This window comes from Neoarius graeffei, chromosome 4, assembly GCF_027579695.1.
Source record: "Neoarius graeffei isolate fNeoGra1 chromosome 4, fNeoGra1.pri, whole genome shotgun sequence".
Lineage (NCBI taxonomy): Eukaryota > Metazoa > Chordata > Actinopteri > Siluriformes > Ariidae > Neoarius > Neoarius graeffei.
Window position 1 is genome coordinate 108,955,205 of NC_083572.1, and position 26,175 is coordinate 108,981,379.

Sequence of the window (26,175 nt, forward strand, 5' to 3'; positions counted from 1 at the left end):
TCTCCCCGCTATCAAGAAAAACGTTAATAAATAGAAGCAAATGCTTCAAGAGCAACGAGGAAATGAGCGGTTAAAGGAACAGTCCACCGTACTTCCATAATGAAATATGCTCTTATCTGAATTGAGACGAGCTGCTCCGTACCTGTCCGAGCTTTGCGCGACCTCCCAGTCAGTCAGACGCAGTCAGACGCGCTGTCACTCCTGTTAGCAATGTAGCTAGGCTCAGCATGGCCAACGGTATTTTTTGGGGCTGTAGTTAGATGCGACCAAACTCTTCCGCGTTTTTCCTGTTTACATAGGTTTATATGACCAGTGATATGAAACAAGTTCAGTTACACAAATTGAAACGTAGCGATTTTCTATGCTATGGAAAGTCCGCACTATAATGACAGGCGTACTAACACCTTCTGCGCGCTTCGGCAGTGCACTGATATCTGAGCTCCGTATCAATGCGCTGCCGAAGCGTGCAGAAGGTGTTAGTACGCCTGTCATTATAGTGCGGACTTTCCATAGCATAGAAAATCGCTACGTTTCAATTTGTGTAACTGAACTTGTTTCATATCACTGGTCATATAAACCTATGTAAACAGGAAAAACACGGAAGAGTTTGGTCGCATCTAACTACAGCCCCAAAAAATACCGTTGGCCATACTGAGCCTAGCTACATTGCTAACAGGAGTGACAGCGCGTCTGACTGACTGGGAGGTCGCGCAAAGCTCGGAGAGGTACGGAGCAGCTCGTCTCAATTCAGATAAGAGCATATTTCATTATGGAAGTACGGTGGACTGTTCCTTTAAAGAGAATATGACGAGAGGCGCTCAGCCTGAAACCCCCAGAGAAATTCACGACTGTATTTAAAATATATTTTACAAAAACAGAAAGTCGGAAGTGAGCATGGAAGAGTTTGCTCAAGAATCTCGTTTTATATTTTTCTGCTCGCATTCGAGTTAGCTCCTTCATGAAAGTGTTTGATTTTCTTACAGGTGAAGCCGCTTCCTTATTCGACACAGAAAACCCAGACTGGGTTCAAACAACTCGGGCATAAAAAAATCAACAAGGAGCGACATGCGTGATAAATCCTGAAAGAACAGAACAGATTAAGAGCAGAGAGAGCTGGAGCTTTGTTTCTGTTATCAGAGGAACACAGTCCTGCGCAAAATATATATATGTATATAGTCTTTTTTGTTATATCATCCACCTCTAGGTTTATTTAAAAAAAAAAAAGAAAGAAAACCCCATGCTGCATCATGACAGACTGGCTGCAGTGATTCAGTTACAGGTTGCCAGGTCTGTATAAAACACCCACAACCTACACATTAAACAATTATAAACTCAAATATTATCCTGTCTGTCATGACACAGCGTTTTTTTTTTTTTTTTAAACCTAGAGGTGGATGATGTAACAAAAAAACCCCGATATATAAATATTCTCAAACACGGTACTGTTCAAAAGTCTTGGCACCCTATTGTTTTCTTCATACAAACTTTGTTATAGATTTCTATTTTATGATTCCTATGTTATCGAGTAATGAACCTACAGTCTGAGAGAGTTCTACACAAACACGCTGAACTTTACAACAGCTGCATGCTTGTGAAATGGAAATAAACCGACGAAGGCAGGAAAAACTATTTTGGGTAAAATTGTTATTGTCTGTTACAAGTAAAAAGTAACCAATAACCGAACTTAATAATAAACTTAATCAAAAACTAAACTTATTGATTGGAGTGGAAATTTACCCTTAAAACTTAATGTCGAGCCCTGTTAGGTGTCTGGGAAATTTCTTTTTATGACCTACTCTACACTTGAAAAATCTGAAAGGCAGTCTAGCTTTAAAGGCCACATTATAAAACAGAGCCTTCTGGGAGTTTGAGTTTATTTGAACTCTGTTCCTGCTTGTCTTATACTACAGTACTTATATTTCTGAATGTCCTAGAAAAGATCATTGATTTTGCAATGTGAAATCTAAATATGTGCTGTAGTATTTTCTATGTGTGTTTAAAAAGATCTTCGATCAGCATGTATGCCAACGATACTGTCATCTGCTTCTCTGGAACCAATGTAAGTACAATCAAAGATGTGTTACAGGAAGATCTAAACCACATTCATAAACAACTTCCTCCAGCTAAATAACGACAAAACTGAGGTTATCATTTTTGGTCCTCCCAAATCTAGATCCTCAGCGGCTGACAAGCTTGCTTATCTCTCTCCATACGTTAAGTCATATGCTAAGAACCTCGGTGTCACTCTTGATTCAGAACTCTGCTTTAAAAAGCAGATTAGTACTGTTATTAAGAATAGCTTCTTCCAGCTGAGAATGATCTCCCGTCTCAAACCTTCTTTATCCTTTGAAGACCTAGAAAAAGTCATCCATGCCTTCATTACATCCCGGCTAGATTACTGCAATTCCCTCTATCTTGGTCTCCCCCAGTCTCAATTAATACGTTTACAGTTGGTGCACAATGCAGCTGCTAGACTGCTGACAGGTACCAAGAAGAGAGAGCACATTACCCCTGTTCTGGCTTCTTTACACTGGCTCCCCATTAGTTTTAGGATCCAATTTAAAGTCCTACTAATAGTCTACAAGGTGCTGCATGGTCAAGCCCCCACTTACATCTCAGATTTTCTGAAACCACTCCCTGCACCTAGGTCCCTCAGATCTGCTGATAAAGGTCTCCTCCATTACTCCTTTTCCACCAAATCAGTTCCAGGGCTGGTTCGGGGCCAGTGCTGGTGCTGGTTCACAACTCGTTCAACTTGCGAACCAGCTGAGAACCAGTTTGCTTTTCCATAGCTCGGGGTGCTAAGGGGATCCATGTCATTACGTCACTGTATACATCAGTTACGTCGCTGCGTTTGCATAAACCTTGGCGCGAACATCGAAGCAACAACAACAACACGGAGAAGAAGAAGAAGCAGCAGCAACAACAACAACAATAATGGATGACTTCGCGTTTGTACAGCTGCTGCTTCTGGCTTTACGGTGCTTCATTCAAAATGGTGCCCTCTCGCGGTCTTGCTATTGTCGTTGGTCTTAACAACTCCGCCCCCCCCCCCCCCCCCCCCGCTGACGTAAGCAGTTCTTTCCTCTAGCCCAGCAAAGAGCTGGTGCTACCCTGGAACCAGTTTTTCTGGCCGAGAGCCAGTTCTTTGTCAATGGAAACAGAAAACCCGGTTCCAAACTAAGCACTGGCCCCGAACCAGCCCTGGAACTGATTTGGTGGCAAAGGGACTCACCTCAAACAAAAAGGTGATAGGGCATTTGCAGTAGCGGCTCCAAGTCTGCGGAACTGTTTGCCCCCAGATATTAGATTCGCCCCCTCTATTTCCTCTTTTAAATCCAGGCTCAAAACTCACCTCTACTCACTGGCTTTTGCAACCTCTTAGCTGCCCATTCCCTAGTTCTTTTTGTCTCATCTCATTATCTCTAGCCGCTTTATCCTGTTCTACAGGGTCGCAGGCAAGCTGGAGCCTATCCCAGCTGACTACGGGTGAAAGGCGGGGTACACCCTGGACAAGTCGCCAGGTCATCACAGGGCTGACACATAGACACAGACAACCATTCACACTCACATTCACACCTACAGTCAATTTAGAGTCACCAGTTAACCTAACCTGCATGTCTTTGGACTGTGGGGGAAACCGGAGCACCCGGAGGAAACCCACGCGGACACGGGGAGAACATGCAAACTCCGCACAGAAAGGCCCTCGCCGGCCACAGGGCTCGAACCCGGACCTTCTTGCTGTGAGGTGACAGCACTAACCACTACACCACCGTGCCGCCCCTAGTTCTTTTTGTAGTGGGTGTTATTCAATGTTGTTCATTTGTTGTTTGTGTAATTCTGGCCTCTTTGTCTGTCAATCTGTGTTTGTAATGTGTACTTTTGTTGCAGCTATTAATGCATCTTTTCTTTTGTGTTGTGTTTGTTTGTGCATTTTAGCTCTGATTTCTTAGCTACCCTATGTACAGCACTTTGGTCAGTGAAAACTATTTTAAATGTGCTTTATAAATTCAATTTACTCACTTACTTACATTGAGCAGTGGAGGGAGGGAGGGAGGGAGGGAGGGAGGGAGGGAAGTCAGAGTAAGACAAAAGGTCTACTCTTTGGAACGAGAAGTTAGAAGACACTGCAGATTTCATTCTCCAGCTCAAACGAAAGACCACTGAAAGAGTCACGAAATGTAATGATCTGAACACCATGCTCGATGAAAATCTTACGCTGAAGGAACATTCTGACTTCGTCTATAGCCTCGGTCACAACCAGCCATACATGCTCCTATGGCCGGTCTATGTGCAAAAAACGCAAAAAACGCATGGAGGGCACGTGTGTGACGTGCTGATTTTCAAGTCGTAGACTGGCCGCAGAGGTTCTTTGTCATGTCAAACAAACTCTACGGGCGTTTACGTTTTTTTCAGGTTGCAAGACAAACTTACGGCCAACGCGCGTCTTTCTCCATGAACAAAAAAAAGGCAGCGATTTGGGAAACGCCAAAAATCGCACGGCCAAAAAATCGTACATCAGGTTGTGACCTAGGCTTATAATAAAGTGGTTAAACACTTGGGTTTTCTCTCATGTGTTCGACATTGGCTCACTTTCAAAGCTTCAAGATGTGTTTACTGTCGTATAATCGAACTGGTTCTAAACTACACTGACAGTGCATGGGGTCGTTTATCCGCTGAAAGGTGCACAAACTTACTGTACAGAGCACGGGCGATTGCTCTAAGACAGCGAGGGAGGCTCAGCCTCCTCTAAAAATGACGAACATCGTGTAGGATGAATTGCGCTAGGCTTATGTTATAGCCGACCTTATAACATTGCTATTTCAGATCCAGAATCATAGAAATATATCTGCTCAACCCACTACAGTGCGAAATCATTCCCTTATAACTTTAATGTGTGCGTGAGTTTTTCCCCCTCGTGACAGCGCGATGCAGCCCAGCCTCAGTGCACTTCAATGGCATTTGGGAGCTCTGCGCTTTTCAATCTCAAAATGCAAGACGATTATTGGACAAATACTGTGAAAACGCCCACCCACGGAGTCTCACGGACTCCCAGCCTCAGTGGACTTCAATGGCATTTGGGAGCTCTGCGCTTTTCAATCTCAAAATGCAAGACGGTTATTGGACAAATACTGCGAAAATGCCCACCCACGGACTCCCAGCCTCACAGTGGGAGGGACATGGCAGTTTCCGCGAGGAGACTGGTGATTGGTGAAAGCGGCCGGATATTTTCTTTGATTGACAGCTCGTTTCAAATATAGACAGGCAGCGGTGAATTTCAGTTCAGTCCCATGCGGATTCGCAAGTGCTGTGGTGTATTGTAAGAGATCGGCTTACATTTCGATTTCATTCATTACATACGGTTTCTACCAGCTTTTTTAGTTTGTATATATTTTCATTGTAAATAAAGTGTAAATATAGTGTTGTCAAGTTTGCTATCTTAGTTCCAGAAATGTTGTTTATTTGAGTGACTGAACTTGAACTTGAGGGGGCGAGTCAGCTAGCAAGAAAGCTGCGCACGGATGCCAAGCATTGCTGATTTAATTTTGGCGAAGCCATTTGCCAGTCTTCCTTTCGAGGAAAAAATTAAAATTAAAGAGCAGGGTAGACCAACGCCTCAAATTGACTTGGTGAAAAAGGTAGGGAATAATACTCGTTCCTTTCAGCTCTCCTGGTACGAGAAAGTGAATTGGCTAACAGCAAGTGACCCACATCAACAACAGTAAATAGGCTACTTTAGTAATATGTCATGGATGGACCAAAAATATAGAATCTATTTAAAATGTTTATGCTGAGTATATTATATTGGAATATATATTTCTCTGGATATGAATTAAACACAGCTACAATTTGGAAAACATTTTTAAACAAAAACACAGCCGAGAACATTTCACACGACAGACCTGGATTAAAAGTGAAGGGTTATCAAAATTGTCAAACATTTCTCAGTCAAAATAAGTAAAATATAGGGAAAGTGTCATTGAATGAAATGTGTGGCACCCAGCTCTACTGCTGAGGTTCCTGACAAAGAGCTGCTTTCAATAATGATCAATTTTTAAACAACATGCCACAATTTTAAAATATAAAATGTTAAAATATACCCCTCCCCCCCAACACCACCATCATGTATATTGGACAGTAGGCTAATGGGCCAAAAGAACCTGTTATTTCACAGTTTGTGACCCTGCCAACAATCAGCCAGATCAGAGGCAAGAGTATGGGCAAAATTGATGTTTTTTCTTTTAAAATCTGGAAATATCGTAACCGACCAGCCTCCCCTGTTTGAAAGACTACCAGCCACCACTGGTACAGAGGCTACAAAACTGATAACGCTGCTCATGTCATCACCAGACGAGACTCCTCTAAAGACGCTACAGAAGCTTTAAACTGGACTGATTTAGAGACAAACAGAAAAATTCATCAGTGTTTGCTAAAAATGCCTTCATCATTTACTTCTGAAATATTTGAGCGATGATCAAGTATTCAGAGTTATAACACTCGACGTAAATCCGACCTGCGTTTACCAAAGCCCAAGCTTGCGCTCGGTGGTAAATGAAAGTTTAGATGTTCAGGTTCAATACCTTTTAATTCACTGCCAGCAAATATTAAATCAACTACTGTATGTCTCTAAATCAATTTAAAACGTTCATTAGGTCTTGTTTTTCAGAGTCTTATTTATATTATATAATTATTATGATATTTGTTTGTTTCATATATCTTTTTTCTTAAAATTTTCATTGCATTTTTTCCTCCTAAGACCACGATGGTAGTTTTAATTACATTTTTCGATTAATTATATTAATAAGATTATTGGAGAGTATTCTTGAAATTGTAAATTAGTATAGATTTATATTGTATTTCTGATATTGTAAATCAGTATAGTTTTGCAGGGCCCCTGTGGATACCAGCTGTGCTGAATGGGCCCCCTGTTGAAATAAAGTTTATCTATCTGAAATCATTGCGAAATAAATAAATAAATAAATAAATAAATAAGCATAAATATTGCGAAATTCTAGTGAAAAACAATCCCTCACTCGTAATGTTCCTCATATGATGGGATAGTGATCTAATGAAAGGAATAATACGGCTGAAAAAAACTGTAGCAGGAGTGCAAGACAGTCGCAGATATAAATCCACTTGTTTGAGAACATGACCACGCTAAAAAAAATGTAAAAAATAGAAGTAGCGAAGTACACTTTCTTTTTTTCCTGCCCACAGGGGTCGAAAACTTGTAAATACATAAATCATCTTTAATGAACACTCAGAGCAAAGCAAGACTTTTATCTGCACTTACAAGAAAACAAATATGGCGTGTGGTAGCGCATGCCGGCGTGTGGTCTCGGATTCATCCAGAAGGCGTGTCCTGGGCCCGGCCCACAGCACGGCGCTCCGTGTGAGGAGCAGGGGGGCAGGTAGTAGCTGTACTGCTCTAATTCCATGGGGATGGAGTGCAGGGAGCGAGGCTGCTCCAAGCTGCCAGGGTCAGAGCTGTGGCCATCTGGCAGCGAGTGCGAGCAGGAGGCCTTGCTCTGATAAGAACAGTAATCTCCAGACACGAGGCATGACGGACGTCCGTTGCTGGAGAACCCGCCTGAAAAGGAGTTGGAGTGAAGCCATGGGTCTTTGTGAGGCTGCAGTGTGCTGAAGGAGCTCTGCGCCTGGCTGGGGAAGGGCGTCTGAGCGCTGTAGCCCGCTGGCAGACCCAGGCGAGGTTGGTACGCTCTGTAGCCCGACTGCACACTGCTGCTCACGCTGCTGCACAAGTCATGGAACAGAGCGGACCTGCTGGGAGGAGAGCGAGTCGGAGCAGGCGGAGGCTGCAGGTCAACAGCACTGACCTCAGAGACAGAATCGGAACCGGGCAGAGAATGTTCATCACTTTTACTCATGGTTTCGTCGTTCTCCTCTGGGAAGTTCAGTGGCTGAAAATGAGAGCTAAAAAAAAGAAGAAAACATGAATTGACAGTGAAAAATGAGGGGTTTTTTTCCTTTGGACTAACACACACACACACACACACACACACACACACACACACACACACAAAACAACTTTCATTTATTTACATTTAAAGCTGTACTTCCTTTCAGATTTTTCAAGTGTAGATCATAAAAAGAATTTTCCCAACACTCAATTATTTTTGTTTAGTGACCGAAAGCTACTGAATTCAAATCACACACTTCCAATTTTATTAGTTTTTTTTAAATAGAACAATTAATGAATTTATCTCCACGTGGCCCTAAATTCTCCACTATTTTTTCCTGCTTCACCATGACCCAATACAAGACACTGCATCATGTATCACATCACGTGGTGGGCTTTCCCTGTTCGCGCAAGGCATTGTTCTTCACACACTCAAGGGTCGTCTCAACAAGTTTCAAGTCACCGCCTTAAACTCTCTAGCGCCACTGACAGCTCAAATTCGCGGGTGCAAGTCGCCGGTACGTTTCTGCTTGTAACTTTTGAACTGTTGGTCCGACTTTCAAAAACTTGGTATCCCTGGAATCCTTGGCCCATGACGAATCCAGCGCACCCTATGACGTCGTTTTCAACCCTGAAAGTTTTCCCGCCATTTCGGGTTTTGTGAAAATCAATCATAATGCTTCTCCTCCCTCAATTTCCCACAAATTTCTCCCAAACTTGGTAGATGGCTACTTTGGACTTAGCTGCACAAGACAATTGCCCAGTGTTTAGAGTTTCATAAGCGTTTGGCTGTGGCAGCCAATCAAATTTGGCTGCGCAGATGCGCAACAGGAAGTGTGCTCATATCTCAGCCGCCCTTTGGCGTCCCTATGACGTCGTTTTCAACCCTGAAAGTTTTCCCGCCATTTCGGGTTTTGGGAAAATCAATCATAATGCTTCTCCTCCCTCAATTTCCCACAAATTTCTCCCAAACTTGGTAGATGGCTACTTTGGACTTAGCTGCACAAGACAATTGCCCGGTGTTTAGAGTTTCATAAGCGTTTGGCCGTGGCAGCCAATCAAAATTGGCTGCGCAGACGCGCAACAGGAAGTGTGCTCATATCTCGGCCGCCCTTTGGCGTCCCTTAACGAAACTTGGTGGCACTATGCCTCACCCCTCCACAGAGGCCCACAAAAACATTGGGACAAGTTGGCCGCTAGGGGGCGCTATACCTGGGGACAATGACTTTTGCCTCATATCTCATGCTGCCTTTTGGGTGGTGCTTTCACCTAGAGGCGTGGCTACACGCACTGCATCACTTCTGCAATTTCCCACAGGGGAATTGTCTAGTTTACATTTAAAGCTGTACTTCCTTTCAGATTTTTCAAGTGTAGATCATAAAAAGAATTTTCCCGACACCCAATTATTTTTGTTTAGTGACCGAAAGCTACTGAATTCAAATCACATACTTCCAATTTTATTATTATTTTTTTTAAATAGAACAATTAATGAATTTATCTCCACGTGGCCCTAAATTCTCCACTATTTTTTCCTGCTTCACCATGACCCAATACAAGATACTACGTCATGCATCACATCACGTGGTGGGCTTTCCCTGTTCGTGCAAGGCATTGTGGGACACAAATTTGAAACAGGAGAGAAAAATGGAGGACGTGAGTGTGCGAATGAAACGTGAAAGACCGACTACAGTAACGGAAAGAAAGTGAGAAGAAAAGACGTTATGTTCTATACGAAGGAAAGGAAACGCAGGACCAAACTAATAAATATCGGCGCTCGGCGAGCACCTCGGTGTGATCAGCTGTTCGTTTAGCGACAGAATGATGGAACGGTCAGTGCACGCTCAAAGGGAAACCTGCGCATGCGCACACACACGGACTTCCTCTGTCTGCTTGACTGCGCAATTTCATGCACGTTATTTGCTTTAATCCCCTCAAATGAAATAACTTCCCAGCCTGATATTTTGTGAGATATTACAGAAATAAACATACATCACAATGACCACATTTCAGAGGGAACTAAATTTCACCGATTTTATGAAATTGAAAGGCCGTCTAGCTTTAAAATAAAATAAAAGATTGTGTAGTGTGATTGCAGCATTAGGAGTGGCTTTAGTATTGTGTATAAAAGTGTAACAGGTGTAAAAAAGAAAAAAAAATCCATGACGTTGCATTACGACTTGTGTGACGGGGTGAAATACTAAGGGTTTGTTTTTTTTGTTTTAAAGTGTTTTAATAGCAGCAAGTGGTGTGACCAAAGCCAAGATTACTGATACATTAATTTAGACAAAAACTCAGACGACCAAGCACATTAACATTTTTTTTATACCAAATCGTGGTTGAATTCTTGAATCTGATTGGTTAGTAGGCAAACAGCTGTAACATGGACAACTTGTTTATATTAACTCACTTGTTCAAATACGTTATCATTTCTATAGCAACAGCTCAATCACAACGACTTGTCATTTGGACACTAATCACTGATTATGGTGAAGGTTTTTTTGCTGTTGATAGAAGATGTTGAGGAAAATTCAGTGCTTAGTAACAGTCATGTTGTTTTGTAAAGTTTCCTTGCGTGGGAAAGTCTTCAGGACAGATGAGTTTACACTGTGGTTTCAAAGTAACATGACGAGCTGTGGTTTTCAACAAAGAGAAGAAAACACAGGCTGGTGATAGAATGAAAATAATCCACGCTGGAGTGAAGGTCAGAATCTACTGTTTACGTCATGTGTTATTCTTTAATGATAAGGAAAAAAAGATTCTGGTGAGGGAATGACTGTTTATCGCTGCTATAACACAATTTCATGAACATTCCCTCAACCTGTTTGTGTGAATGTGACAGATGATAGATGAGCGTCGATCCTGGAAACAAGTAAATCAAAGTAAAAGCGTCCACCTCTGATTTATGGCCGTGCTTGAGAAGAGCAGGTTGTGCAACATCATTGTACCAGTGATTAAAAGACTGACGCCATCTCAGGGCCTCAGGGACTCCATGAACCTGCAAACACAGGACCACACTGTGAACCACACGTCCATCCACACTGACTATGACTGGTCCATTTTGTGCATAATTGAAATATTAACACTGGATAAAGGGTGAAATTTTTTATTTCAAATTTGTGAAAATATTCCACAATATCCAACACACACAGTATCACTATTACTGGCACGACAAAATATCACTTCTATATTCCATCTATCTATATACAACCGCGATTCCAAAAAAGTTGTGTTACGACCCCATAGTTTTCTTGTTTCTGATTTTGCTTTTGTTTTGTGTTCCCTCCTCTTGCAGATCCCGTGGGTGGCGGATGGGCCCAAATTACCACCAATTGGAGTCTGGTGAGAGCAGCGCAGGATTGGTTGGTATTTGGTGTCCTGTCCTTTTAAAAAGCTAACGCTGTGACGTCACCCACGGGGGGAGAGAGCTACTCATTTTGTTTGCATTCGCGTCCTGTGTTTTTGTTATTTCTTTATTTCTTTTCTTACTTTTTATGTATCCTTGTTTGTAAATAAATTTTCCAGTAAATGTTTTTGCCGAAGTCTGTCGACTATTTGTTCCTCTTTTTGTTATGTCCCCAGTTCAATCTAGGGGTACCAAAATGAGGACACAACAAAGAGAGGAACAAATAGTCGACAGACTTCGGCAAAAACATTTACTGGAAAATTTATTTACAAACAAGGATACATAAAAAGTAAGAAAAGAAATAAAGAAATAACAAAAACACAGGACGCGAATGCAAACAAAATGAGTAGCTCTCTCCCCCCCGTGGGTGACGTCACAGCGTTAGCTTTTTAAAAGGACAGGACACCAAATACCAACCAATCCTGCGCTGCTCTCACCAGACTCCAATTGGTGGTAATTTGGGCCCATCCGCCACCCACGGGATCTGCAAGAGGAGGGAACACAAAACAAAAGCAAAATCAGAAACAAGAAAACTATGGGGTCGTAACAGTTGGGACAAAGTACAAATTGTAAATAAAAACGGAATGCAATGATGTGGAAGTTTCAACATTCCATATTTTATTCAGAATAGAACATAGATGACATATCAAATGTTTAAACTGAGAAAATGTATCATTTAAAGAGAAAAATTAGGTGATTTTAAATTTCATGACAATAACACATCTCAAAAAAGTTGGGACAAGGCCATGTTTACCACTGTGAGACATCCCCTTTTCTCTTTACAACAGTCTGTAAACGTCTGGGGACTGAGGAGACAAGTTGCTCAAGTTTAGGGATAGGAATGTTAACCCATTCTTGTCTAATGTAGGATTCTAGTTGCTCAACTGTCTTAGGTCTTTTTTGTCGTATCTTCTGTTTTATGATGCGCCAAATGTTTTCTATGGGTGAAAGATCTGGACTGCAGGCTGGCCAGTTCAGTACCCGGACCCTTCTTCTATGCAGCCATGATGCTGTAATTGATGCAGTATGTAGTTTGGCATTGTCATGTTGGAAAATGCAAAGTCTTCCCTGAAAGAGACGTCGTCTGGATGGGAGCATATGTTGCTCTAGAACCTGGATATACCTTTCAGCATTGATGGTGTCTTTCCAGATGTGTAAGCTGCCCATGCCACACGCACTAATGCAACCCCATACCATCAGAGATGCAGGCTTCTGAACTGAGCGCTGATAACAACTTGGGTCGTCCTTCTCCTCTTTAGTCCGAATGACACGGCGTCCCTGATTTCCATAAAGAACTTCAAATTTTGATTCGTCTGACCACAGAACAGTTTTCCACTTTGCCACAGTCCATTTTAAATGAGCCTTGGCCCAGAGAAGACGTCTGCGCTTCTGGATCATGTTTAGATACGGCTTCTTCTTTGAACTATAGAGTTTTAGCTGGCAACGGCGGATGGCACGGTGAATTGTGTTCACAGATAATGTTCTCTGGAAATATTCCTGAGCCCATTTTGTGATTTCCAATACAGAAGCATGCCTGTATGTGATGCAGTGCCGTCTAAGGGCCCGAAGATCACGGGCACCCAGTATGGTTTTCCGGCCTTGACCCTTACGCACAGAGATTCTTCCAGATTCTCTGAATCTTTTGATGATATTATGCACTGTAGATGATGATATGTTCAAACTCTTGGCAATTTTACACTGTCGAACTCCTTTCTGATATTGCTCCACTATTTGTCGGCGCAGAATTAGGGGGATTGGTGATCCTCTTCCCATCTTTACTTCTGAGAGCCGCTGCCACTCCAAGATGCTCTTTTTATACCCAGTCATGTTAATGACCTATTGCCAATTGACCTAATGAGTTGCAATTTGGTCCTCCAGCTGTTCCTTTTTTGTACCTTTGACTTTTCCAGCCTCTTATTGCCCCTGTCCCAACTTTTTTGAGATGTGTTGCTGTCATGAAATTTCAAATGAGCCAATATTTGGCATGAAATTTCAAAATGTCTCACTTTCGACATTTGATATGTTGTCTATGTTCTATTGTGAATACAATATCAGTTTTTGAGATTTGTAAATTATTGCATTCCGTTTTTATTTACAATTTGTACTTTGTCCCAACTTTTTTGGAATCGGGGTTGTACAGTATCTACACTCTCAGAAAATAAAGTACATTATTATCCATACAGGACACTTTTTCTATGGAATAAAAACGTGCTCTATTCCCCTCTAGCAGGTTTCATTCATTTGGTTTGATAGCATGCAGTATTGTTAGCGTATCGCTTTTCCGATGTGTATTACGTCACTCTACCCAACGGAGAATGAGCGTTGAATATGGTTTACGATATTGCACGGCTGTCAAGACAACATGACGTCACACATCAGAACTGATGCGAATATTCAATGAGAGTTTTCTGTTTTGTTTGCCGGGAAAGAGAAAGACGAGTTGAGGCTACCAAAACTTCAATAGATATTCTTCACACATAGTAACGGTTTATGCATATTTATTGTACGTTCAGCTACTCATCTTCAACTTGTTCAATATCATGCTAACTGAATGGAATATATCTGATATATCACTCAACGCCAGCCAATATTATTTATTTATTCTATCTACGTTCACTGTACAAGTATATGAGCAATCGTGCGTTCTGATTGGCTACTCTACTACTAGGATATCAGCTCATATACCGTGAGTAGAGAAAAACAAAATGGCGGCGCGTGTTGCTGAACCAACCGAGGACGAAATAAAAACTCGACTTGAAAACAAAACCCCAAAAAATAAAAAATAAAAATGCAACAAAAATGGAATGAAAATATTTGATGGTAAGAACGTATCTGTTTTATTTTTCAAGAATTATTATTATTATTATCGCATTTTTCATAAATTGTTCCTGTCATTTCGCCGGTTTGTTTACATTCTAAGCGGAAATGATTTTGTTAGATGTTTTGTATAAAGTTTTTATTCATCGAATTTGCAAAAAATAAAAATAAAAATGCTCCGTTTCTGAAAATCCAGTGAATGTGGAGAGAATAAAATAGTTATTCCTGGAGTGTTTCGTAACAATCATCCCTAATCAGGCTTTTGAACCACGGATTATAATCACCATCTACCTCTATATTCCCATCAGGCTTGAGCCACGGATTATATTAGCAATTTTGCACAACACATTGCACAGTATATCTACCTCTTTGTTTGCACATTGTTTGCCCCCCTTTTTTTTTAAATGTTATCTTCATTTTTCACTCTACCTTTACATTTTTTCCATATGCACTTTATATTTCATATTATATATATATATTTCTTTTTATTTTGATAAGCATAGTTTGGTCGGGCAGTTGCAAAATAAGAATTTCATTACTCTTTATCTTTACACCCATAAATTTGCATATACCAGTCCACGCTGACGTTCAGAGACGATTATCACCATGAGTCTGGATAACCACCGCTTCAGCAGTGCTGCATGTATTTGTGAAGGACAATTATCGTTGACATTTCACTCAGGAGAGTTTCTCGAACCTGAGCACGCTTCACTCACGAACTGACACAAAAGACGGATGCAGTTCCAACTTTATTAGCATAACCTGGAAATAGGCATGCTGTGCGATTTTATTCACTTTTTACCAGTTGAAGCCAAATGAAAGAAATCACCCGTGTTGTTGTATAAATCTACAATATGAGATTTAAAAGTAAATCTTTAATTTATCAATTTATTCATCGACAAGACATAAGTCAAGATGCTAATTTGGTTGCTTAGAGACTTGCTCTAACTCACTATTTAGACATGTTGGTATGAATTATCACCAGGGTTGCCAGATTGATATGAGGGATATTTCTAATAACTTCTGGACTGTGCAAATTTCTGTGTGTTGACAAAAGTTCAGACTGCTTTATGCTCAATGAGATTTAAATCACTACTTGATTGAGATCTGTTCTTTGTTTGCAATCACGTGACCTTTTCCCTCCTGGTTCACTTCCGGTTGCTGAGTGACGGGCAACAATCAAAGATGGCGTCCAAGCCAAGTACGTGTCCATCATCATCTTGTGGAAAACGTGTCTGTGAAGGTTCTCAGGTGGTGTTTACATTAGACCGTATCCGTCTCGTTTTCGTCGCGGATGCACTGTCCGTGCACATTAAAATGCCGGGAAACGACTCCACAGGCGGAACAACTTGAATCCGCCAGGGCCCACGTATTCAACCCAGTTCGTATCTGATACGGTGCTGTGTAAACATTGAGGAACGAGGAAACACAGTGCTGAGCTCTAGCTGACGTCATCATTGGACAACGTCACTGTGACATCCACCTTCCTGATTCGCTGGCGTTGGGATCACACACACAGCGGCTCAGTCCCGAATCACTGCTCGTGCGCTTCACTCGCGCGCTCTGTGAGCTGCGCAGGGCCGGAGTGCGCACCCTCCAGAGGGCACTCGCTGTTCAGGGCGGACTGATTTGGAGCGCAGGAGGAAGCGCTGAGCCGCACTGAGGTTTATTTACACATTTCAACTTATTGACCTCCTTCAGGCGCTTAAACTCAGTGAGAACATGAACATCACAGCCAGGTGTGTTTATCTGCTGGAGAAGGTATTCGCTTGCCATCCTTCCACTTGCAAGTGGTGAGTGACTTGCGCATGCCCGATATGCACTGGGATCATGTGACGTGCCGTCTAATTAGTCATGTGATTAGCGTATCTGTGTATTGGCGTTGCTGTGTGCATGCGAATCGTGTATTGGCGTTGCTGTGTGCACGCGAATCGTTTTAAAAACGTTAATCTGATGATCCGCTGATACGGTCTAATGTAAACACCACCTCAGTCATCCAGGTCATCATAAACCGTAGATGCTAAACAAAGCAACTGGATTTGCTTGAAATCCTTGAAGACATTTCACCTCTCATCCAATTCTGTCTGTCTAGTGGGGAGTTCCAGGTGTTTATCCTCTAGTGGACCAAAAGCAACCCTAAGGGGAGTCATTGAGGTCACATGGGTCGTTGACCCTCTCAGGCTACATTTACATTAGACCGTATCTGTCTCGTTTTCTTCGCAGATGCACTGTCCGTTTACATTAAACCGCCTGGAAACGCCGGGAAACGGGAATCCGCCAGCGTCCACGTATTCAATCCAGATCGTGTCTGATCCGGTGCTGTGTAAACATTCAGAATACGCGGATACGCTGTGCTGTGCTCTAGCTGGCGTCTCATTGGACAACGTCACTGTGACATCCACCTTCCTGATTCGCTGGCGTTGGTCATGTGACGCGACTGCTGAAAAACGGCGCGGACTTCCGCCTTGTATCACCTTTCATTAAAGAGTATAAAAGTATGAAAATACTGCAAATACTGATGCAAATACTGCCCATTGTGTAGTTATGATTGTCTTTAGGCTTGACATCCTTCCACTTGCAAGTGGTAAGTGATATGCGCTGGGATCACACACACAGCGGCTCAGTCCTGAATCACAGCTTGTTCACTTCACTCGCGCGCTCTGTGAGCTGCGCAAGGCCAGAGTGCGCACCCTCCAGAGGGCACTCGCTGTTCAGGGCGGAGTGATTTGGAGCGCAGATGCCTGCGGAGCCGAGCGTATCCGTGTATTGGCATTGCTGTGTGCACGCAAATCGTGTATTGGTGTTGCTGTGTGCACACTAATCGTTTTAAAAACGTTAATCTGATGATCTGCTGATACGGTCTAATGTAAACATGGGCTCAGTCATCCTGGAGGTGTTAGGGTCACTGGAGGTTGGGTGTGAATGGTGTGAGCACCTTAGAAGTCTTACGGTTATTGCACTTTAGAAGTCTTACTCCAACGTCACGAACCCAGCCACAAACGAAAAAGTTATCGGCTTCAAGACTTTTTCAAAGCTTGCATTTGAGTCTTGGTGTAAAACAATGTTTGGACGACTAGATAATTGGAAATGTCCGGAAACTGTATATTTGGAAAGTTGCTGAAATCCCTTGAAAAGTCTGTCCAATCCATCGCATAAATATATTTTTTTCTTGAGATCTCGAGTTTGCTTTTGGTTCTAGTCCGTTAACGTAGTCATATTCTGTCATAGTCAAAACATATTCTGACTGACAGACAGATACGGCTAGCAACTAGAATGAAATTCCTAACCACCTGTATACGATCAAGGCTTTTGTACAGCGTACAAGCATGGGAACTAACAGAGAATGAGCTGAACAAGGTTGAAGCCATCTGGCATAGCTTCTTGAGAAAAATGGTTCGGGGAGGATACGAACGAAAAAATGCACTGGATCAGGCAGACCGTGAAGGAACGGAAGCTGATTGGAGTTTCAGAATATCAAATGAGAGATTACGTGCCTTCACAGACACTCCACCCATCCGTGATTTTTGTGTGATGCAGCATATGAAATATCTTGCGCATGTGTGTAGACTGGATAATAAAAACCTCCAGAAACAGGTGCTATTTGATGTTCTGGCTCCAAGGAAAGTGTGGAATAGAGTGGAGAAGCTGCTTGCTGTCGACGTACAGCAGGCAAGGAAAATGATGATGGTCAAGACTGACTTCCTGCGACTACTGGATAAGCACCCCAAGGCTGTTCCCGATGCCACGGGGGAACGATGATGATGAGTCAGATGTAGAATGTTTTCTGCAAGAAAACCATAGGTGCTAAAGAAGGCAACTGGACTTGCTTGAAATCCTTGAAGATGCTTCAGGTCTCATCCAAAAGGCTTCTTCAGTTCTGACTAGTGGGGAGTTCCTAGCCTGGCAAGCCAGACTAAATGTGAATATTTAGTCTGGTCTCGGTCGTAGACATTTCCGAAGGGTGTGGGTAGGAACAACCCATTGTCTTTCAAACTGTCTCTGTGCGTATAGGCCAACGCTCTGACCAATCAGCGCAACAGTGACTGTGACGTAGTCAGAGCGACAGAAAGCAATAGGGTTTTCACTTAGCCCCATCCTTTTGGCTACCAGCGGAGCCAGCTGGTAGATCAGACTTTTGCCATAGCCGGTCGGCAAAACAGCGAAAACGTCCTTCTTGAAAAGGAATGAGCGGAGAGCCTCTTCCTGCTAATGTTTCAATGAAAACTCCAAGTCTAATTCTTCTAAAACTGATTCCAACACGGAGTCAAACAAGCGCTGTTCAATAGCCGTAGCCATCTTTCCTGTTGTGCTTTCTCCAGCGTCGCGCAGCTTTGTCGTCACTCCTGCAAAAGCCCGCCCAAAGAATCCAAACAAAAACCTTGCGTTGTGATTGGCGGGCACGATTTGATGCCCAGGGTGTGTTGTTAATATGGTCCGAGGCTAGACCCACTCGTAGGCAAAAATATTTTTGCCCGCTAGGCGGGTGGGTCTAGTTTACTAGGCTAGGGAGTTCCAGGTATTTATCCTGTAGTGGACCAAAAGCAACCCTAAGGAGAGTCGTTGATGTCACATGGGTCATTGACCCTGTCAGTCATCCTGTAGGTGTTAGGGTCACTGGAGGCCAGGTGTGAACGGTGTTAGCAGCCTAGAGGTTCGTTAGGGTGATCTGTGGGTTGTTGGCTCTCTCTGCTATCATGTGAGTCATTGAAGTCAACTGAGTTTTGGTGTGGATGTGTATTTAGTTTTCTGGGAAGTGTGCCAAGGACTGCATTGTAGGTGGCTGATAAGTGGTGTCTCAGACCAGCTCGTCTGTTCAGTGACGGATGTTCCAGGTTGACGGAGATGGCTTCTTTTACTCCTCTTCCAAACATTTGGACGACAATGACAAAGGTCGTCCAAACGTTGTTTTACACAAAGAATCAAATGAAAGCTTTGAAAAAGTCTTGAAGCCGATAACTTTTTCATTTGTGGCTGGGTTCATGATGCTGGAGTAAGACTTCTAAAGTGCAGTAACCGTCTTATTTTTGCGAGGGTGAGTGATGTAAGCCGAAGTTTAGTATGTAATTCGAGTCGGAGCTGCTGAAGGCATTTCTGCAACGATAACTTGCATTTTATTTCATGGCATTTCAAACATATCTCAGACTTATGAATTGACATTACTGGACGGACAACCTGACAAAAAAAATATGTAAACAATCGTGTTTCAATTGAAGCCGGCCTACAAACTAGCTTCATCATTTTATCAACGACTTTTTTTTTTACGACATCCAAAATGTAAGAAAACTCATTTAATATTAGAAGTTTTGATTTTAGATCCATAAAGTATCATGATGTCCATACTTTTAACAAAATGATCGCTACAGACACGAGCATGTGGACTCTCAATTCCTTCCGCACACAGTGAAAGGTTTGCAAGCCATTTTTCACTGCATCTTTTTGAGATATTTTTTGTTCTTACCCTTGTGCACGACTTCTTTTGGTATCTTAGAATACCTTTTGTCTTTTTCTCGGTTTGATTGGTCTGAGCATCCAAATACAGAGCAGCAATCTGGAATATTTTTACGCAAAACACAAGAAACTACTGCAAAGCAATGACTGTAAACAAAGCATCTGTTGCAAACAAGAAATTTATCAGATAAAACATCTGGCAACCCAGGACATCGTGACGCCTGTGTGAGTCACTGTGCTGCAAACCAGCCAATCAGAGCAGAGCTCATGAACATATTAATGAGGCCACCGAACAGGTTGTTTCATCCTAGAGCCAAATCACAGGGTTGTAAAATGCATGTGTAAAACCACGTCAGGGCATTTTTTTGTCCCAAACAAAATCAGATGCAATATTTAGACATCAGAGTACAGTTTAAAATACTGAATAAGTGCATTCTACGGCACCTTTAATAATCGAAATTGTATCATCATGTGCAAACCGGAGGATGACACCACTACTATTTGAAACTGAGGGGGAAAAAAAAAAACTAACTTGGAAAATTAGTACTTAAATGTAAATAGGTTAAAATAACACGTACTATAAATAACTTTATTTGAGAAGAAAAAAGTTTAGGAAATATGTTAATTTTAAAAAAATGTAAAAAAAAAAAACGCTGACTAAACTCAAATTTGTTGCGACGGCTGCAATAAATTAATTCTAGTGTTTTTTTGTTTTGTTTTTTACAAAAGATGAAAATAATTATGTTTTAAAATGCGTAAGAAGTCCAACTCTAATGAATGTAAGAAATATGAATAAAGATGAGTAAAGAATCAATTTACAGCCTCATCTTATCCTGGCCCCGTGAGCTGTACTCCTCAGCAGTGTGATTAACGTGCCACAGTGTGAGCAGCTTCACTTGACCTTTTCCTTGCAGATGGGAAAGCAGTGAAAGTCTGAGTGAGAAGTGATGAGTGAGCGAGGCTGAGGGGATTTCTCTCCCTGCTCCACTCTGTTTGTAGTGTGCAATATCAGAACAGCTTACAGCGCTGCCGGAAAGCACCTCAGTCATGTGGAAACTCAAATGTGACATTAAAGCTGCATAATGGTGTGTGTGTGTGTGTGTGTGTGTGTGTGTGTGTGTGTGTGTGTGTGTGTGTGTGTGTGTGTGAGGAACAGAAGCAGAGCACAAACACCATAAACAAGGTCATGAGGCTCCGCGAGATCTGAGACCTGCGTAAACCAGTGAAGCTTCAGAGGCCTTCAGGAGGAACTACAGTCCCACTGAACATGGAACTCTAAGTAGAAGAAGATCTGGACATGTGCCAGTTCCCACCCACAAGCTGCCCTGCTGCGCTGCCAACAGCTGTGTTGTGAAATTTTTAGACTCCTTTAGCTACTTTATTTAAAAATATTTACAAAAGGTTTATTTATAAAGTTAATTATGAAAATGTTTTTTAAAAAGAGCTCCTAGCAACCAAAAAACAATCACTATTTTTCTTAGCAACCCATCACTGATCATTACTGCTCCTAGCAACCAATCACTGAGCACTACTGCTCCTAGCAACCCATCACTGATCATTACTGCTCCTAGCAACCAAGCACTGAGCACTACTGTTCCTAGCAACCCATCACTGATCATTACTGCTCCTAGCAACCCATCACTGATCACTACTGCTCCTAGCAAGCAATCACTGAGCACTAATGTTTCTAGCAACCAATCACCAATCACTACTGATCCTAGCAACCAATAAACGATAACGACTGCTGTTATCAACAAATCACTGATCGCAATTTTTCTCAAAAACCAATCAGTGATCACTACTGCTCCTAGCAACCAATCACTGTTTCCCAATAATGTGATCACCATTGTTCCCAGTGATCAATCACTCATCACCACTGTTAGTTCACCTGCACCCTTCTATGTATTTGGCTTTAAATTCTCTTCTTGGTGATATCTACAGTAATAAGACCGAATTATAACATCCAGAACATTCTCCTTCAGGTCTATTTCTCGACTCCTCATTAGCGCCATTTCATACTGTCATTGTTCTCAAAATGATAGAATTTTGTAAGTGTGTAACGAGTTAATTTTGGTGCTGACTTCTATCTAGCAGGCATCAAATTCTAACTTCATTTATATTTACAAAATGCAATGAAGTTGGTCAGTAAAACTACTGAATATCTTTTCTTTGTACTTTTTTCAAACAAATAAAGTTTATATATATATATATATATATATATATATATATATATATATATATATATATATATATACACACACACCATTTCCAGAAAAGTTGGGATATTTTCCAAAATGCAATAAAAACAAAAATCTGTGATTTGTTAATTCATGTGAATCTTTATTTAACTGACCAAAGTACAAAAAAAAAAGATTTTCAATAGTTTTACTGACCAACTTAATTGTATTTCATAAATATAAACCAAGTTTGAATTTGATGCCTGAAACACACTCAAAAAAAAGTTGGGACAGAGGCATTATTACCGTTGTATTACATCACCTTTCCTTTAATAACCAGTGTAATCGTATGGGATCTGAGGATAATAATTGTTGCAGTTTTGCAGTTGGAATTTTTGTCCGTTCTTGCTTGATACAAGACTTCAGCTGCTCAACAGTCCATGGTCTCTATTATTTGATTCTCCTCTTCATGATGCATCATGCATTCTCAGTAGGAGTCAGATTTGGACTGGCAGCAGGCCAGTCAAGCACACGCACTCTGTGTCTACAAAGCCACACTGTTGTAGCCCATGCAGAACGAGGTGTGGCATTGTCCTGCTCAAATAAGTATGGACTTGCCGGGAAGAGACGTTTCCTTGATGAATATGTCTCTCTAAAATCCCAGTATATACCCCAATACAGCAATGGTACCTTCACACACAAATGTATCTCACCCATGCCATGGGGTCTGATGCCCCCCATACCATCACTTTTACACCTTCTCTGATAATAAACTGGATGGTCATGTTCACCTTTGGCACTGAGAACTCAACGTCCGGTTTTCCTGAAAACAAGCTGAAATGTGACTCATCTGACCACAGCACATGTTTCCACTGTCTTTCGGTCCATCTGAGATGAGTTCAGGCACAGAGAAATCAGCAGCGTTTCTGCATAGCATTGATAAATGACTTCCTCCTTGCATAATACACACTCTAAACAATTGCTGTAAAACTTACAGTATAGCACCGTATTATTTTACAGTAAGATACTGTGTGACGCTTATACAGTAAATAACTGTAGGTGGCTACGTTTATACAGTACAGTGTACTGCTACCGTAACATGCGACGGTTTCTGGGAATTTTTTGGCGCTAAGCACGACGCGAGCGGACGGATGCTGATGCAACCCGCTCACCCACTGCCGTGAATCTGGTAAGGGAGCAGGAAGCAAGCTCTTTTGCAAGTTGCCTCTAAATATAATAAGCTTTACTGGATGTTGAACTCATACTGATTTGTTTTTATGACTGGTATTTTTTAACGTGGCGGCACGGTGGTGTAGTGGTTAGCGCTGTCGCCTCACAGCAAGAAGGTCCTGGGTTCGAGCCCCAGGGCCGGCGAGGGCCCTTCTGTGTGGAGTTTGCATGTTCTCCCCGTGTCCGCGTGGGTTTCCTCCGGGTGCTCCGGTTTCCCCCACAGTCCAAAGACATGCAGGTTAGGTTAACTGGTGACTCTAAATTGAGCGTAGCTGTGAATGTGAGTGTGAATGGTTGTCTGTGTCTATGTGTCAGCCCTGTGATGACCTGGCGACTTGTCCAGGGTGTACCCCGCCTTTCGCCCGTAGTCAGCTGGGATAGGCTCCAGCTTGCCTGCGACCCTGTAGAACAGGATAAAGCGGCTAGAGATAATGAGATGAGATTTTTTAACGTGTGCATAAGTCGGCAACATCTGTATCAATTCTACAAGTATACGGACACAATCTAATGTTGGTTTTTAGGCCTAAACATTAGCCTCAGGGTGGCACGGTGGTGTAGTGGTTAGCGCTGTCGCCTCACAGCAAGAAGGTCCGGGTTCAAGCCCCGTGGCCGGCGAGGGCCTTTCTGTGTGGAGTTTGCATGTTCTCCCCGTGTCCGCGTGGGTTTCCTCCGGGTGCTCCGGTTTCCCCCACAGTCCAAAGACATGCAGGTTAGGTTAACTGGTGACTCTAAATTGACCGTAGGTGTGAATGGTTGTCTGTGTCTACACTGACTACGTTTACATGCACATCCAAATCGAGCTGCTGTCGGTAATCAAGCTGAAGGTCCCAGCAGGGGTGCCAGAGAAATCCAATCCTACATGCACACAATGAAATCGGGCTATTGTGTGAGGTGCATTGTGCACCCGAGCCACAGGTGGCGCTACACGCCCCATCGTGTTGGTACACTTCCGGTTGTCGTCATGAAGAAGAGCTATTCAGAGTGTAAACAAAGTTATCAGTTCCGTGTTCTCCATTGCGCGTTTTTCTCCCGTCCATGAATTTTAATATATTCAACTCCTTAAGCTGAATGAGCATGAACTCTGTCTCCTCATTGCTCCAGAAGTGCACATTTCTGCTCGCCATTTTCTCTTCTTCGTTTGTTCCTCCTGACCTCTTCTGCTGCTCGCTACTACTGTTGTCATGCCGACCGAGGCTGTTGTGTTTCCCGCTTGTGGTCTCGTCACTCGTCACTTCCGGAAGGGGCAGTAAGTAGCTCGACAGGGTATACATGCACTAAGTAGCTCGGCAGAAATCGCATAATCTAGGTCGTGTAGCTCGATTCCGAGAAATCAAGTTCGGTTCAATTTCAGCCGAATTAAGGTGTATACATGGCATTTTGAACTTCGATTTCAGTCGAGCAACGGCAGAAATTCGATTCTCTCTATGTGCATGTAAACGCACTGAATGTTAAAAATTTACAGTAACATCTTGCAGTAGTGTAAAAATTACAGTAACATACTGTTCCACAATTTACAGTAGGTTTTTTTTGTTACTGTAAATTTTACAGTAAAATACTGGCTGCTCTGCTGCCAGTAATTTACTGTAAATTTTACAGTACATTTTTAACAGTGCAGTTTCAGGTTGCATTTCTGAATGAAGCAGTGGATTATGTTCAGTGACAACAGTTTTCTGTAGTCCTCCTGAGCCCATGTTGTTATATTTGTCACATGAGCATGACGGTTACTCAGGCAGTGCCACGTGAGGGCTCGAAGGTCACGCCCATTCAGCAGTGGTTTCTGATCTCGCCCTTTACGCACTGAGACGTCTCTGAATTCCCTGAATCTTTTCACAATATTATGGACTGTAGATTTTGTAAAACCTAAAATCTTGCACTGAGAAATGTTTGTTTTGAATTGACGAACAATTCTCTCACGAATTTTGGTACGAAGCAGTGAGCCACGCCCCATCCTTGCTTGCACAGACTGAGCCCATGTTTACATTAGACCGTATCATCAGATCATCAGATTAACGTTTTTAAAACGATTAGTGTGCACACAGCAACGCCAATACACGATTTGCGTGCATACAGCAATACCAATACACGGATACGCTCGGCTCCGCAGGCATCCTGCGCTCCAAATCACTCCGCCCTGAACAGCGAGTGCCCTCTGGAGGGTGCGCACTCCGGCCTTGCGCAGCTCACAGTGAAGTGAACAAGCAGTGATTCGGGACTGAGCCGCTGTGTGTGTGATCCCAGCGCACATCACTTACCACTTGCAAGTGGAAGGATGGCAAGCCTAAAGACAATCATAACTACACAATGGGCAGTATTTGCATCAGTATTTGCAGTATTTTCATACTTTTATACTCTTTAATGAAAGGTGATACAAGGCGGAAGTCCGCGCCGTTTTTCAGCAGTCGCGTCACATGACCAACGCCAGCGAATCAGGAAGGTGGATGTCACAGTGACGTTGTCCAATGACGATGCCAGCTAGAGCTCAGCACAGCATATCCGCGTATTCTCAGTGTTTACACAGCACCGGAGCTGACACGATCTGGATTGAATACGTGGACGCTGGCGGATTCCCGTTTCCCGGCGTTTCCAGGCGGTTTAATGTAAACGGACAGTGCATCCGCGAAGAAAACGAGACAGATACGGTCTAATGTAAACGTAGCCTGAGCCTTTGGTGCTGCTCTTTTAATATCTGATCATGATACCAATTAACCTGATTAGTGTGGAATCTTCCAGAATGGTGTTCCTTGAATATTCTATAAACTTTTCAGTCATATTTTGCCTCTGTCCCAACTTTTTTTGAGTGTGTTTCAGGCATCAACTTCTAACTTCGTTTATATTTACAAAATACAATTAAGTTTGTCAGTAAAATTATTGAAAATCTTTTCTTTGTACTTTTGTCAGTTCAATAAAAGTTCATGTGAATTAACAACTCGCAGATTTTTGTTGTTGTTGCGTTTTGGAAAATATCCCAACTTTTCAGGAAATGAGGGGTTTTTTTATACAGTGTATATATAAAAACATGTCACAATAATACTCCACTCTATTTTGTGCCAAGGTTTTCACACCCTCACTTTGCGGCTGTGTTATCACAAGCACAATAAAAAAAAAGATATTTTTAAATTGTGATACAAATCTAGACCATGACTTCACTTTTAATTTGTCTCATTCCGACTGACTACATG

General features: G+C 42.3%; 1 protein-coding gene across 2 annotated transcripts in view; it reads right to left on the minus strand.

Moving 5' to 3' along the window:
• The window catches only part of traf3ip2l (TRAF3 interacting protein 2-like), a 52,258-nt gene that overhangs the window by 22,246 nt on the left and 3,837 nt on the right, over positions 1–26,175 (minus strand). The window contains exons 2-3 of one of the 2 annotated variants that reach the window (XM_060920137.1): positions 10,815–10,916; positions 7,295–7,935 (exon numbers count right to left, since the gene is read on the minus strand). In XM_060920137.1, the coding sequence (XP_060776120.1) occupies positions 7,295–7,935; positions 10,815–10,861 (688 nt within the window). In that variant the 5' untranslated portion in view covers positions 10,862–10,916. The remainder of the gene's footprint in view (positions 1–7,294; positions 7,936–10,814; positions 10,917–26,175) is intronic. The other variant, XM_060920138.1, reaches the window with a different exon arrangement.